General features: G+C 42.3%; 2 protein-coding genes across 2 annotated transcripts; both read right to left on the bottom strand.

Annotated features, from left to right (window-relative positions):
- Window positions 1-1,519: 1,519 nt before the first annotated feature.
- LOC146307802 (uncharacterized) lies at window positions 1,520-5,787 on the bottom strand. Its single transcript, XM_084747488.1, has 4 exons — window positions 5,499-5,787; window positions 2,429-4,570; window positions 1,877-1,984; window positions 1,520-1,626 (listed from the first exon to the last, which is right to left on the bottom strand). The coding sequence occupies exons 1-4, from the start codon at window positions 5,785-5,787 to the stop codon at window positions 1,598-1,600; spliced, it is 2,568 nt and encodes an 855-aa protein (XP_084603614.1). The 3' UTR covers window positions 1,520-1,597.
- A 3,227-nt stretch (window positions 5,788-9,014) lies between these two features.
- LOC146307803 (bucky ball-like) lies at window positions 9,015-14,035 on the bottom strand. The gene is made up of 6 exons (XM_084747155.1): window positions 13,844-14,035; window positions 13,553-13,705; window positions 11,186-12,619; window positions 10,986-11,087; window positions 9,352-9,597; window positions 9,015-9,250 (listed from the first exon to the last, which is right to left on the bottom strand). The coding sequence occupies exons 1-5, from the start codon at window positions 13,848-13,850 to the stop codon at window positions 9,473-9,475; spliced, it is 1,821 nt and encodes a 606-aa protein (XP_084603281.1). The 5' UTR covers window positions 13,851-14,035; the 3' UTR covers window positions 9,015-9,250; window positions 9,352-9,472.
- Between the last annotated feature and the right edge of the window lie 246 nt (window positions 14,036-14,281).

Raw genomic sequence — 14,281 nt, forward strand, 5'->3', positions numbered from 1 at the left:
TCGGTCCAGTTTGAGATTAGGTGCAGACAAGCTTCAGGTCTGCTGGTCGCTCACACACGTCTGGTGGAGATAATTAGGATCTCTTACAAAGCTTCAGTTGTGCTCAGTTCACTTTTTCCCCCACAGAGTAAATCGCCTCCAAAACACAATTATTCAGAGATCTCTGGCCAGGTTTTTCCACACAGAGACAGACATGGCCACAAACATCAGAAGGTTTCTGATCGTGGAGTGTGTGTTCTGTCAATTAAAGCCATAAACCCCCCTCCAAAATGATTAGCCCCTAATAAAGAACAATATCCTTCGATGCACAGTGCATTATCTGGTGAAAAAATACTTCACTGGGTGGAAAAGTCACAACTTTTTTGTCTTTAAGTCAATTAATCAATCAATAAATTGCACACAACAAAGGGATACATTTTGAATAAAAAAAGTTCCAAACTCTCTGATTTCAGCTTCTTAAATGTGAATATTTTCTGGTTTCTTTACTCCTCTCTGAGTATAAACTGAATATTTTTGAGTTCTGGACAAAATAAGACGTCCTCTTGAGCTTTGATCGACATTTTTCACCATCATCTGACATTTAATTGACCAAACAACTAATCAATTCATTGAGAAAATAATCGACTGATTATCATTAGTTGCAGCCATAAGAACAATATATTAGGCTGAACAATTTCACCACATTTTATATTCCAGTAATCAAAAAGTAATGGGAAGTAACTGTATCCGAATACATTTTTGCTTGTAACTCGTTTTATTCTCACTGTAACTTGAGACCTGAATCGTATTAAGAGCTACAGCTCGTGTGTTTTGGGCTACAGGCCACTTTGTTATCAAAAGGTCACAGGTTTGATCCCCCCCAGAAACCACCGTCAGACCACCAGTGATTCACCTGAACATGACGATAAACTCCCGCTGATTTAACATTCAGTGAAAGTCATTCCAGATAAGACTGTCACTTTAAAAGGTCTTATGCTAATATGTTATCACAGCGGCATGTTTAATGAATGATGTGCAAACCACAGAGGAAAACTGTCAAACGTTCACTTCAGAGACGGAACTGGTTTGTCATAAAATGGACAAAAAGAAGTTGCAGCAGTCAGTCTGCAGGAGGTTTTACAATCTCACCTCCAAAACGTTCTATATTCTACATTTCCATTGTCAAATTCAGCTTATCCAACACTTGGATATAACTGGAAAATGTACTCTTAAGTTTTTCTATAATTTATCCATTATTTATGAATGTTTTTATCATTGTGGAATAAAAAATAAAGCTGAAGTTTGATTTTTTGTCATCAGATAAATGTGGATTTTATGTAGAAATAGTTCCATCTAGTGAACAAATATAGTTACTACCTCTTTTACCACATTTCACCCCACAAACATGAGAAAAGCAGGAGCTGCAGGTGTTCTTTTAAAACAAGACAAGTACAAGAATTAGCATAAATCTGTGTTTATTTTAATGTTAATAAATAGTGAACATAGTGATTTATTATGCAATTCATTTAGGTGGAAATAATTTAAATTAAGTGTACATTGTTTTGTTTTTTTAAAAAAAGTGTCTTTTTCACTTTGTTCAGTTGTGATCTTGTGAATATCAGCATCTTGTGTCTTTTCTACGAGTTCCTGCAGAGAGAAAACAAATTTATTTAATCCACTGGACAATATGGTGGATTTCACACACTGGACCTGTTCAAATGACTGATGCACCACCGAGCAGTAGGAAGAGGACATTTGGTAAATATCAACATTTCGGTCTGAACAACCTCATCATTTAGACTGAAACGTCAAAAAAATATATCAGCATAAAGCAAGACTGTGTGGGAGTTTCTCCAGTCATCTTAAAGTATGTCAAAGTGAAATACTAAAAGCAAACCTTGTGATTGTGGTTGTGATTTCTTGTGTTTATTCAAGTGTTGTGATCTGGCTTCATTCCTGGAGCCGTCGACATCAGGATTCGGCATCACTGCTTTCCATGACTTCTCTGTTGGTTATACAGTTACAAAGAAAGGCAGATTTATGTATTTTTGATTTATGGATAAACTGTCCTTCAAGACTCTGTCCTATATTGTCCCTCTTGCCTGTAGCACCATTTATCCATCTAGATTTTCTGGTGAGGTGCAGAGTTTTGGAGATATTGGCTGCAGAGATTTCTGCCTTCTCTTCATTACAATGGAAGTAAATTGCACTCAGCTTGTGGTGAAAAAACATTTGAAAAATTCAACAGCAACGTCTCTTTCCAGGAAACATGACCCAGTTTCATCTATTCATGGAAGAGAGTTTACCAATCAGACAAGAAGAACGCCATTAATGTTTACATCCTGCATTGTCATGAGCATTAGAGGCCAGCATTTTTTTCCCCCCTTGATTCCCATGCAATTCAATTTCACCATTTCTCCTGATATCAAAGTGAAAACCATCTGCTCACCTGTTTGCCACCTGTGTGTCAGGTAAAACTGATCCATGTTCCTCCATTTGTCCTGGGTGGAAACCGGCACGGCGCAGTTCTCGTCCATTTCTCTGATGGCATTGCCGTGGGGACAGTGATGCAGCCTCTCCCACGCGACCGTCTGATGCTGCAGCTCGTTACACAAACAGTTCTTTTCCCTCAGCTTTGGGTACATCGCTGCCGGACACTTCTCCAGGTTCTGCTTGGAGGCCAGCGGCCTCTTGAGGTCGCTGAGCTTCCTGGGATGATCAGCCGCCCTCCATTTTGGTCCTGCATGACATGAGCTGTTCTCAGAAGATTCTCCCTCTGTGTCATGTCTGTGAGGACGGCCTCGGAGATCAGGACTGGAGCCTTTACTCATCAGTTGTTTGTTGGAGTGGGATTTACAGGCTTCACATGTTGGTAAAGGCACGTCATTCCTCTGTTGGAAAGGGACAGCTTTTCTTTTCAAGGTCCGACCATCGAGTCCTGGACTGGCCAACATGCAGATCCTTTGCTTCGCCTGACATCTGGTGCAAAGTCGCTCCCTCTTGGATGCATAAGGGGTAAACGTATTCTCAAGGAAATTTCTGCTAAGGCAGCACTCATGGTCAGAGAGGCTTCTTCGATCCACCTTGCCTTTGGGTTTGTACCTCTCTTTTGGCTTGCGAGTGGCAGGCTGTTCTTTGTACTCGAGGTCTAGTTTTCTTCTCCTGGAAGGCACGTCTAAGCCAAGGCTGCTGCTCAGAGGTCTGCTCTGCTTTTTGGGAGTTGGTGGCAACTTGCTACAGTAGTGGACATTGTCAAAGTCAGCTAGCCAGCTGGCTGAGGGAAGGTAAGCAGGCAAAGATTCGAACGAGGTGTCCTGGTGATCCTGGACAGTCGTTTCTCGCCTGTGTTGGTTTCTTTCAGCCTTCAGAGGGGAATTATCCAACATCAGCAAATAAGGAGCATCAGCCGCCTCTGCTGGGTCAATCATAGGAGTCTCCTCTGCAGCAGGAACATCCATCATGGGGCACATATCAGCTTCAGACACCATCTCATCCCCTGGACAATCCACAGTGGGGACCACGTCCTCCAGTTCATCCTCTGTCAGAGGAGGTATCTTAATCATGGGGACGCCATCTTCTGCAGACTCCTCTCTGACCGTCAGCACATCTGCTGATGGAACTTCAACAGCCAGCGTTTCATTATGAGACTCTGTGTGGACATTTTGGATCAGGGAGTCAGAAGACGGAATCAAAGTTTCCTCCATTGACCAGACCGTGGACTCCATCTTCCTCAGCTCATCCAGGTACTTGGGGTCGAAGGGCAGGTGGACAACTTTGCAGTGAAAATTCTTGGATGTCAGATCTTTCTCACTGGTGCTCGTCACCTGAGCGTCTGCTATTTGGGAGCTAAAGTTGGAGGCGACGGTCATAGGGTCCGTCTGCTTCTTCGGCTCCTCCAGAGCAGGGGTCTTCTCACCACTGCTGGGCGTCCCGACCAACAGGATGTCAGGACAAGCTTGGAGCGCCTGCTCTGCCTGGTCTGCAGGAAGACGCAGTCCCTCATCCTGTAGCACACGACCCTGTAGGATCGAGCTACATTGGACCACATCTTGGGAAAAGCTGTGGGACACTTCTGCTGTCTCATGAGAGTGCATGACTTGTAGTCCCACCGGTGTGGTGCAGCATTCAATCCTCACCTCCTCTGTCTGGATCACAAAGCTGCCGGTTGTTGGGGTCCTGCTGGTGGTGGAAGACGGCACTGTGTCCTGTAGCTCCAGAGAATGATCCCCCTTCTGCACAGCCAAGGCTGGTGAGAGCGACTGGCTGGTGGGGATGTTCGGGCTGCTGCTGCTGCTGCTGCTGCTGCGGACTGGGAGGCCACGGGAGGCCTCGACATCGCTGGAGCCTGGGGTGCTGGTCCTCTGGGTTGCAGACAGTGGCTCAGTTTGGACCTCAGAGCTGGTCATCTCTCTGGCCTGACTGTTGTGCTGGTAGCGGAACCTGCGGGAGTGGTAGGCCATGGTCTGGTAATACTGAGGGTTCAGCAGGCGTCTGTAGTCCATCAAATGGAGGTGGGTGTGAGGTACAACAAAGCCAGGAGGCTCCATGTACGGATTTGGCTGATAGTTGGGCATCAGTGGCATCCCATAACCTTTAATAGAAGAGAAAAAAATATATTATTATGATTATGATTATGATTATTATTATTATTATTATTATTATTATTATTATTTAAATCAAAGCACATCTCACTAACCAACTCAAGACACGTTTTTCCACCAAATTAGCTCTGATTCTTGACTAGGTTTCAGCGTCTCCACCAGTTTTTAACCATTGTAATCAAGTATCCTCACGAACAGAGGCCGCTGCACAATGCAAAACATTCCGTAGAGTATGACAAGTCTACTTTAGTTTCCAAGGGTTACAAACCAATTTATTTTGGGTGGAAAGGCTTCGAATAGCTCAAAATGGTGGAACTGAAACAGGGCCAGTTCCATCTTTGTGGTAAAAGCCTAAAAGTGTTTCAGGTTAAGCCGCTGCAACATTTCTGGCTTAGGTTTTGTCATTTGTTAAGATCTCCCTTACATTTCTATCTCTACATCAATAATCTGTGTTTTGTGTTAAAAAAAAAATGCGTAATGCACAGCTGAAAGAGGGAAAGAGACATTTCACAGTACTACTAAGGTTGAACTGGGCTCTGAATTTTAATTTGCAAAATGTGAATTAGCCCAGAATATCTCAGTTGATTTTTAAAGCCTCTGGACAGGATAGAGGAATGGTTCCCAACCTTTTTTTTCCCGTGCAAAATATCTGAACTACCCCTTCAATGCAGGTATTTAAAAGTGTCCTGAGACATGCATCAGTGGTTGGAAAAACCTGCCCTGAAAATGCAGAAACTTCTAACATTTTAGTGAAAAAAGGACTTCACTGCTTTGATCGCTCTGCACATACAACATAAATGTCCTCAAAGAGCAGCAATTGTTGCTAGATGACATGTATCACAACTTCAGTAGTTTGAGTGAGGACTGGACTCTCAAAATCCATTAGCTGAAAAAAAAAAACATGGAGAAGAGATTTACCTAAACCAGGGTAGCCATAGTAGGGGTTGTAGGACACAGGCATGGGCACTGGTACAGGCCACTGCAGACTCTGCATGGGCAGATATGGCTGCGAGGGCTGGACGTAGAAGAAAGGCTTGTGGTGGTGGTGCTGCTGCTGTTGCTGCTGCTGCTCCTCAGGGCGTGGAGCTCCTGAAGGCCCGGTGGCCGGCTGATGGGGTCCCTGGGCCTGTTGAGCTCCATGAGGTGGGTTTGAACCTCGGGGGCCCAGACCAAAAGAGTGTTGCATGGTGGACGTGGCTGCCTCCATATCTGACAAAGGGACGAGAAGAAAGTTCAAATAAACTTGTTGCAAGATGGTTTGAGTGTGTTTTCTGACAATAAAACGTTCACTGACAAATTTACTCACATGCAAAGCGAAGATTATCACTGACAAATTGCTTTCAAAGTATGTTTGAAATTGGAAATCAAAGGTGTGGACTCATGATCCTGCTCTGCTTGTCAAAAGCTGCTCTGATTGGGTAGATTTTGGTTCCAGGTGAGAGTTAATGACCTTCTCTTAAAGCCAATGAAAAGTGTTTGTTTCTCACTGATTCCCTCCCACTGTGGTGCATCAACTCACCTGCAGAAAGAAAGGTAAGAAGCTGATTGGCTTTAATTAGCGACAACAGACATGCAGCTTGTCTGAATCACAGACTCAGGTTACAGATATGTGGCTCAAAGTGGGACATCCGTTAATTTCTAGCATCTTTGACAAGCTCAAGGCTGATTTTCTTGCAGGTGAGTGAAGAAGAAGAGATCATCGTTAAAATGCAGAGCACATACTCACACGGGCTGCGTTGAGATGTGGATTTGACCCCTGAAGAGCCAATTATGAGGTTAGATGATGCTTGTTTGGTAGCCTGGAGCAGTATTTACAGACCGTATTATCTATGAAGAATAAACATCCAGTGTGTTGACATGAGCAATGATTTTAAATTAGTGCTGCTGTTTAAAGATGTTTTCTGTGAGTGCATTCAGGACAAAACATCCAATAAAATGAGTCTGTTTCATTTAACATCCTTAATACAAACAAACATAATATCTATTACTGTTTACAAGAGCCGTGCATTCTGCAGTTTGCATTGGTCACAGCAGTGGTTCCCAAACTTTTCCTTGGAGCCTGCCCAACTTGTATCTAAGGAAAGTCAGATATTAGCTGGGCCAGATTGTGCAGGAAGTCAATGATTAATCATTAATCAATTACTTACATGCAAGTGCATGACATTATTTTGTCTGGAGGAGCCATTCATTTGATAATTAAACTTAAAATAAGAAAAAAAGAAAAACAAACAAGAAAAAAATTATAGAAAAGAGGAAAAAACAAATCAATTGATCAGTTGATCAGTCAGCATTTTCAACTATCGAAGAAAAATGCCCAACATTCGCAGCCCTAATAGGAAGCCAAGTCATAATTATAACATCATTTTGGTTGATAATAGCACAATAACATCTGCTTTAATGTGATTAAGAGATATAAATATGTCATTTACCACAGCTGTAAGGTGCTGGAAAAGTTTGAAAATGCTTGAAAAGTGCTTAAATTTGACTTTGGAAAAGGTTTACTAACTGTGAAACTGTGATTGTAGTTGACATGTGCAAATCTGATTTTGAGGACCTCAGAACAGACAAAGTCTTGGGGACCCCAGGTTGGGAACCGATGGGTCATGGGATACCAGGATTTGTTGTAAAGTGATTCAGATTAAAGAAAGATAATCTGAAGGTAGCTCACAGCTGTTCAATACAATTTAGGATTCATGTATCTTGTATGAATGTGTTAAATGTAAGAGGTTATATTTCCTAGTATGACACTGGTTTATGTTATGTTGCATTATGTTTGTTTGGCAAACTCTTCATCACAGGTTAGTTAATGATGTTACTGAGTAAATATGTTCAGACTGTGCCTGAAGATCAAAATGAATCTATAATAAATGTCAGGTTTTTCCACTGATGGAGGAAGACTGACAAGAACCACATTACTTTGATTTTTTTCTCTGTAATGATGCCAAACAAGTGAGATATATACAGTATGTCACTGTGCAGAGTTTGCACCATTTTCTATAAATCTGTAGTCATTTCCTCCTGCTGCAAGGTTTGTGCCAAACTACTTTACAACAAACATAATTGAGCAAAAAGATTATATTTAACTACTTGGGTAAAAACATACACATGCATACAAATCATGTGATGAATCACTGCAGGGGTCGGCAACGGAGTAAAAGTGGATCTAAAGACGACTTTGAAACGAGTCAAGAGATTCTGCTGATCTTTCATTTTCAGGGAGACGATTCCAGAGTCGTGGTGAAGTTATTGAGAAGGTCCCGTCTCCGAAAAGTTTTCAGAAAGATTATGGGATGTTTAAAAGTCCTTGATGTGTAGATCTGAGGGGCCGCGCTGTGCTGTAGGGGGATAGAAGTTCTGTACTGTAGCTCGGGGCGAGACCATGCAGGGCTTTAAACACAAACACAAGAATCTTGTAAAGACTTCGATTCTGAACAGGGAGCCACTGTAGAGACTCTATTAAAGATGTAATATGTTCACTTTTTTTTAAATCCCTGCATATGAGTCCGGCTGCAGCGCTCTGAACCATCTGTAAACCGTGAACAGAGACCTGAATGATACCAAAATATAGAGGGGTGCAGTAATCCAGTCTTGAGGATATTTTCTAAGGTGATAAGAAATTTCAATTTCAAGGCAACTTAATTCAAGAGATTTGAGTTTTGAGCCCAACTCGAGTTTTAAAAAGTTTTACCAACTAATAATGTTTTGCTGAGATCATATTTAATTCAGTTTTCAAGCATCCAAATAAAGACATCTGGTTCATAGTTCATGTTGAACAATTATTAAAATACAATTTGTAGGTGGTTTCTTAAACTTTCCACAGAATTTCCTGGCAGTTATTTATTATTGCAGGGTATTCCACAAAAAGGCAAAAGGCTCAAACTCGGGCAAAACGAGCACAAAAATTTAGACTAAATGTGGACAGAGCATTGATAAAACTCAATAACACTGTCAATAACATTGTTCTTCTCAGCACCCATGACAAAATAAAAAATATGTAAATGCAAAACAAGTGAATAATAAATCAGAACTCAAAAATCTGTTTCATTGAGACGTACATGTATGATGTTTGCACAGGAGACTGCTACGACTGGGAGAAGTTGGGGGAAGCAATGACAATTTGTCCAATTTGCAGAAAAGTGGCGGAGTGTGGAAAAAATTACAAGGTCGTACAGAATTCGCAGGGACTGCAGCTTCCTGGAGGGACTGTTTAATCATCTGATACAATTATTATCATGCATCCCTAATCTGAAACATAAAATCTAAGGTGAAGAAAACCCTAAACTGCTTGAATTTGAAACTTTGTTGTCCAGATAAACTGCATGGAAAACAGAAAACCTGCTTCTTGAAACACAACACTCGTTCTGTAAATCTCTGAGCACAATGTGGACAAGATGCTCTGATGTAAAATGATTCAACACAACATTTAAATAATGACAATATTTATTGGACTGGCCCCAAACAGTGACACACCATCATCTGCAACACAACCTTTCAGCCCATCTGCCCGTTTGTGAAATTCATAAATCATGAAGAGTGTCACTGCATAAACTTTATACATTTTTTCTTTTTTTTTTTACTTTTATCCAACAAAAAGAGGCTTTCTGTGCAGTGCATTTCACCTGGTGCTCAAATATTACTTCATCCTAAACAGTTACACCTTTGGGGGGGACCTGAGGAGGAAAAATCATTTTATGAATAACAAGTTTGGATATATTAAAGAGTGTGTGTGTGTGTGTGTGTGGATCTGCTGTAGCGTAAATGTTTCACCTACAGTTCAACACACTTTGTTCAAAAGTCAATCCGGGACATCAACATCTTGGTTCTCTCATCGTAGAGCCTGACAAAGACCAAAGAAAAATACAGAACGTGAGAGAAATGTGGACAGGTCGGTGTTAACAGTGCTGCAGCAGAAAAATCAGATATGAACCTCTGTCCCAGTGTGATGGTGGCAGCTCATCGTCATCATTGTCCTCGTCTCTCGGCCTGTGGTACATCACTTTCCTCTGAGTGCTCATCTCTGTACAGAAGATATGAGCAGAATAAAACACTAGGAGCACAGTCATATAAAACGCAACTGAAGAATGAATTGTGGCTGAGAGACAAAGCAAAGTTTAACAAATTAAATACTTTTAGTTCAGATTTCTAACATGATCTAAAAGGAAACTTTGATATTTTTCAACCTGGACTCCATTTTCCCATGTCTTTATGTCTAAGTGATTAAGACAGTCCACACATTCTTTACTCAAGTAGAAGTACAGATACTTAAAAAAAATACTCTGGAAAAGTAGAAGTACTGATTCAACTTCTTTCCTGCAGTAAAAGTGAAAAACTACAAGCTCTGAAATGTACTCAGAGTATAAAAGTAAAGTCGTCCTCTGAAGGACGTTTCCTCCCACTGTTTCTTTGCAAACTAACTGAAGTGAATGCAAGTGAAGTGAATGGTGACCAGTTTTCAAATGTAAAAAAAAAAATATAAAACGCCTCCATGCTGCTCATCTGGTGTAATCCAAGTCTCCTAAAGCCCCAACATGCCAATCTGACTTAAAAAAAAATTGTTATTTACACCATGTTTTTAGCCTGAATCTTCACTGTAGATCTTTAGCTTGGAGCCACGGTGACGCGCACACTGTCTGAACTGTGTGTGTGTGTGTGTGTGTGTGTGTGTGTGTGTGTGTGTGTCTTGGGGCTTTAGGAGACTTGGATTATCATTATTTTGCTGTGCACGGGACGCCTCGCCAACCCAAAACCTTAGTATTTGAGCATTTACAAAAAGCTCGGACAAATCCTACCGATTCTGCGTTTCAGCTGAGACAGGACAAACACAGAGGAAGATTTTCTGTGATGAGGCCACAGGTTGAAAAATACAGAAGTAACCATAATTCATAGTTTTGAGTCACGTGCTGCCGTTACAAAAACACCAACTTGTTCACAAATTAACTATTTCCGACTGAAAAAACACTCATTAGTTTAATTTATTATGAGCAGTAATTTATGAGCAGTAAACAGATTGCAAATGCTTATGAGTCATCATTTTGTGGCATAAATTTCCTGCAGTTCAATCACTCAAAGTAAAATGGTGCAATATTGTGGACAGAGCCCTTTTACAGGCACCTTTGCCAAGATGATCTTTGAAGCCGGTTGGACTTTATAGTGCTCCCAACTTTATACTGTGTGGCTCCATCTCAGCATTTCATGAACATAAAAAGGGCTAAATGAATAAATTTGGGACAAAAACCGCTCCAACTTGGCTGCAAAATTCTAATTATGCTGCACAAGCTGTTTGGACAGATTGATATGATTGGCCCTGTGACTGGTTCAGGAGGAGGCTGATACTGAACTTGTGCGTTTGCTTTTTTTTTTTGTTTTTTGAAACTTCTACGAGACATGTGAGCGGCTGAATTCAACCTTGTCGTTGCAGAGGGGCCGTTTGTCTCCTCCTGGGGATCACGTCACCATCTCCCCACCTGCCCTGATCTGACGTGGTCAAATCTTCTCTGCAGAGTCTGTCTACGAAAGACGTCACACATTCAGTAATCATTACAGTTCTGCTATGCAATCATTACAGTCAACAGTCAGAAGTAAATAAATCCCTTGCAGAGACTTACCCTGACATGTTCTGCACTGCAGCTCAGAACTCGTCATCTCTCCGGCTTCACCATCAGCTGCCTCCTGCTTACAACCCTCTTGACTGTCCTCCTGGTTGACTGGATCTGACGGGCCTTTGTACTGGCCTCTTTTGTACCACGGTTTACCAGCGTGTCTCTGCGGGACAGAGTGGGACTTCCTGGGTGCAGAGTGCTTCCTCACAACCACTCTGACGGGCTGCTCGCACCCCCTCACGTACCCGCCCTCCTCCTCAGAGTCTCCGCCTTCGTCCCTGTACATCTTGGCACCGTGGACTTTGCTCCTGCCCGTCCCTTTGGCGAGGCTTTTCCCACAGCAGGCGCACATGAACCTCTTTGACCCCGGCAGCCACACTTCCTCTACTTCTTTGGCGGCTTGCGGAGACCCATTAACGACCTCTGCGAGCCTCTGGCCTGCGTACACGTGTTTGGGGAAGAGATCGACGTCGTCCAGATCTGTGGAGAACATCTCGTCTCTGGAGGAAAGCTCATCCAGAGACGGGCTGAGGACGCTCATCCGCTCATGGGTGGTGGTGTGCATGGACAGATAGTTGTAGTAGTAGGGAGCAGCAGGGGAGGAAAGGTGACCGGCCCTCGCACCTCCAGGAGTCAAAACGCTCTCAAACGGCAGCTTGAGAATCTGGTAGTTCTGTTCAGCTTTCGGATCTTCGATTTTTGAGACATTGTCGCCATCTTTGGGATCTTTGAGCGCTGGCTGACCAGAGGTAGAAGGCAGGACTGGATTCGTGAGCTCTTCAGCGTCACATTTAGGAACACTTTGATCAGTCACTGAGGTATCTGACTGGATATCCGTGACCTCTTCCTTCTCCAGAGGGAGGAAGCGTTCGTCTACTGCAGACTGCTCAAGCTCAGGACACTCCTCTTGGACAGAGGAACTATCAAGAGGCAACTCCTCCTCCAATCCTCCTGGCCAGCATCCCTGAGGGCTCAGGACGTCTAAGCTCCTGTGGCTGGACTCGCCATCATACACCGCCGTCATGGAGTCACTGAAGGTAACAACAGGAGACTCCAAATGGCTTCCATCAGGCGCTGAAGGCAGGACATGACCCTGCTCCTCACTCTTCTTCTCCTCTCCTGGAGAAAACATCCCAGAGGACTGTGAGGCGACACCCGAGTCCAGCTCCCTGTCGCTGCCTCGGATTTTGTCCAGGCATTCGATCAGTTTGTTGATGGCGTCGCTGGGGTCCGTCTGAGCCTCAGAACTGGCCATTTCTCGGCGCCCCTGAGGCTGCGGGTGATACGGCTGGCGAGGCGCGTCGTTCCAGGGAGGAGCGTGGAAGCGGGGTTCAAACATTCGCCGGTGATCCATTGGATATATCGGAGCATGTGGGAAGACAAAACCAGGATACTGCATGTACTGGTAAGGGTGCATGCAAGGACGAGCAAAGTTAAAACCTGGGAAATAAAAAGATAAACCCACAGAGAGATTTAAGGCGATCAGTGCTGATTGATAAAAAAGAACGTTTAGTTTACAGTTAGTTTAAGGCTTTTTTGAAGTGAGGTTATATGAGGTACTCATCCTTAGTGTATCAGCACACTGACTGCATTTATGCTTCAAAAATCACAAAAGTGGTGTTCATGGAAGCACTTTTGCAATTTTTTGTTTGCCACAGAGTTTATTTTCTGAACTAATCCAAAGGAAAAGCCCCATTAGCTTTTTGTGGAGGGAACCAGAGTGATGCTGACTGCTGCAACGCTTAATGGTAGATCACTTCCTGCGAAACAACCAGACTCCTGCAAAACTCAATGTTAATATAAGCCATTTGTTTTAAAGCCCATATGCAGGCTGATTTGTAAAATTTTAAGTTAACTGAATTTGAAAAGACAAGTTGAGATCATTTTTTAAAGACTCAAAACAAATGAACTATTTGTAGTCAGTTAATTCAGCTGTACTTGAGAAAACATGTTCAATAAGCTTAAGATATCATGCCAAAAACATTTCAAAGCAAATTTAATTTTACATTTTCTCAGTTTGAAAATTCAGTTCGTCATTTAACACACAAAAAACAACAGAGTACTTTGTTCCAGCTTTAGTAGAAAGACTATGTGAAACTGCTCCCAGTGATTTAATTCAATTTTAAAGGCACATTATGCAGCAAAAATAAATACCACAGTCCAAAAAGCAAGTTGGAGCCAGAGACTATATATTAGATAGGTTGAAATCCTATTTAATATACAGTCTGTGGTTGATGTCAGTTGTTTGGTTTGTTATTTGGTGTCTAAAATGGGTTTTGCTGCCGACTCTGTCCACATGGCTTTGCCAGAAGTACCTCATACAACCCCACTTAAAAAAAACACACAAATGATCCATTTAAAATGTCTCAATACCTCCGGGTAAACCATAGAGACTGTAGGGGTTGTTCAGCTGCCAGGGCTGGTAGAGGTAATAAGGTTGAGATGGAGGCTGGACATAGAAGAAAGGTCTGGGATGTTGAGTTCTCTGTTGACCGCTCCCAAACGTGTGTGACTGTTTGCCTCCATCTGCAGGATAAAAATATTATTTTCAGTCATTCTCCATAGATTGAGGTCAATAATGTTTTTGTTTTTGTTTTTTTTTTTACACCTCTTAGACGTTAATAAAGCAAACATTTGGATAGGAAATTATAAGGACATCTTTACCGTCCATTTTCTTTCACGTTCTCGCTCAACCTGTCAGAAATAAAAGACCGCAGAGGGACGAAAACATCAGAATAAACATCCCACAGCTTCGAACAAACTAAAGACTCAAGTTTTACAGTCAATTCTTTGATAAACAAACAGAAGTAGAGACGCTTCACTCTTCAGACCCACGTGACGTCCTACTAACAAAAGCCACAACATCTCCGCTCATCAGTCAAATAGGAAACACCTGCTGCCCTACCTGCGCTGTGACCTTCAGGTGCAGGTGGACAAATCAGTGCTCAGCTTCAATAGTGTCAGTTTGAGCACAAAGGAAGTTGTAAGCCACAGAGAACGAAAATGTCACAGAATATATTTTGTAGGAATATAGAAAAATATTGTGTCTATAAGTCTATTTTCTATTATTCAATTTTATGTCCAATATATTCTATATTTTTT

This window comes from Lutjanus erythropterus, chromosome 21 (genome assembly GCF_056507025.1).
Source record: "Lutjanus erythropterus isolate fLutEry1 chromosome 21, fLutEry1.hap2, whole genome shotgun sequence".
NCBI lineage: Eukaryota > Metazoa > Chordata > Actinopteri > Lutjaniformes > Lutjanidae > Lutjanus > Lutjanus erythropterus.

Coding starts and splice junctions, on each gene's coding strand:
- LOC146307802 (XM_084747488.1), bottom strand. CDS start 5,787: ATGGAGGCAGCCACGTCCACCATGCAACACTCTTTTGGTCTGGGCCCC. Junction 4,571..5,498: donor CTATGGCTACCCTGGTTTAG/GTAAATCTCTTC, acceptor CTTCTATTAAAG/GTTATGGGATGCCACTGATG. Junction 1,627..1,876: donor ATCACAACCACAATCACAAG/GTTTGCTTTTAG, acceptor TTCTCTCTGCAG/GAACTCGTAGAAAAGACACA.
- LOC146307803 (XM_084747155.1), bottom strand. Junction 12,620..13,552: donor TCTCTATGGTTTACCCGGAG/GTATTGAGACAT, acceptor TTTATTTCCCAG/GTTTTAACTTTGCTCGTCCT. Junction 11,088..11,185: donor GCAGTGCAGAACATGTCAGG/GTAAGTCTCTGC, acceptor CGTCTTTCGTAG/ACAGACTCTGCAGAGAAGAT.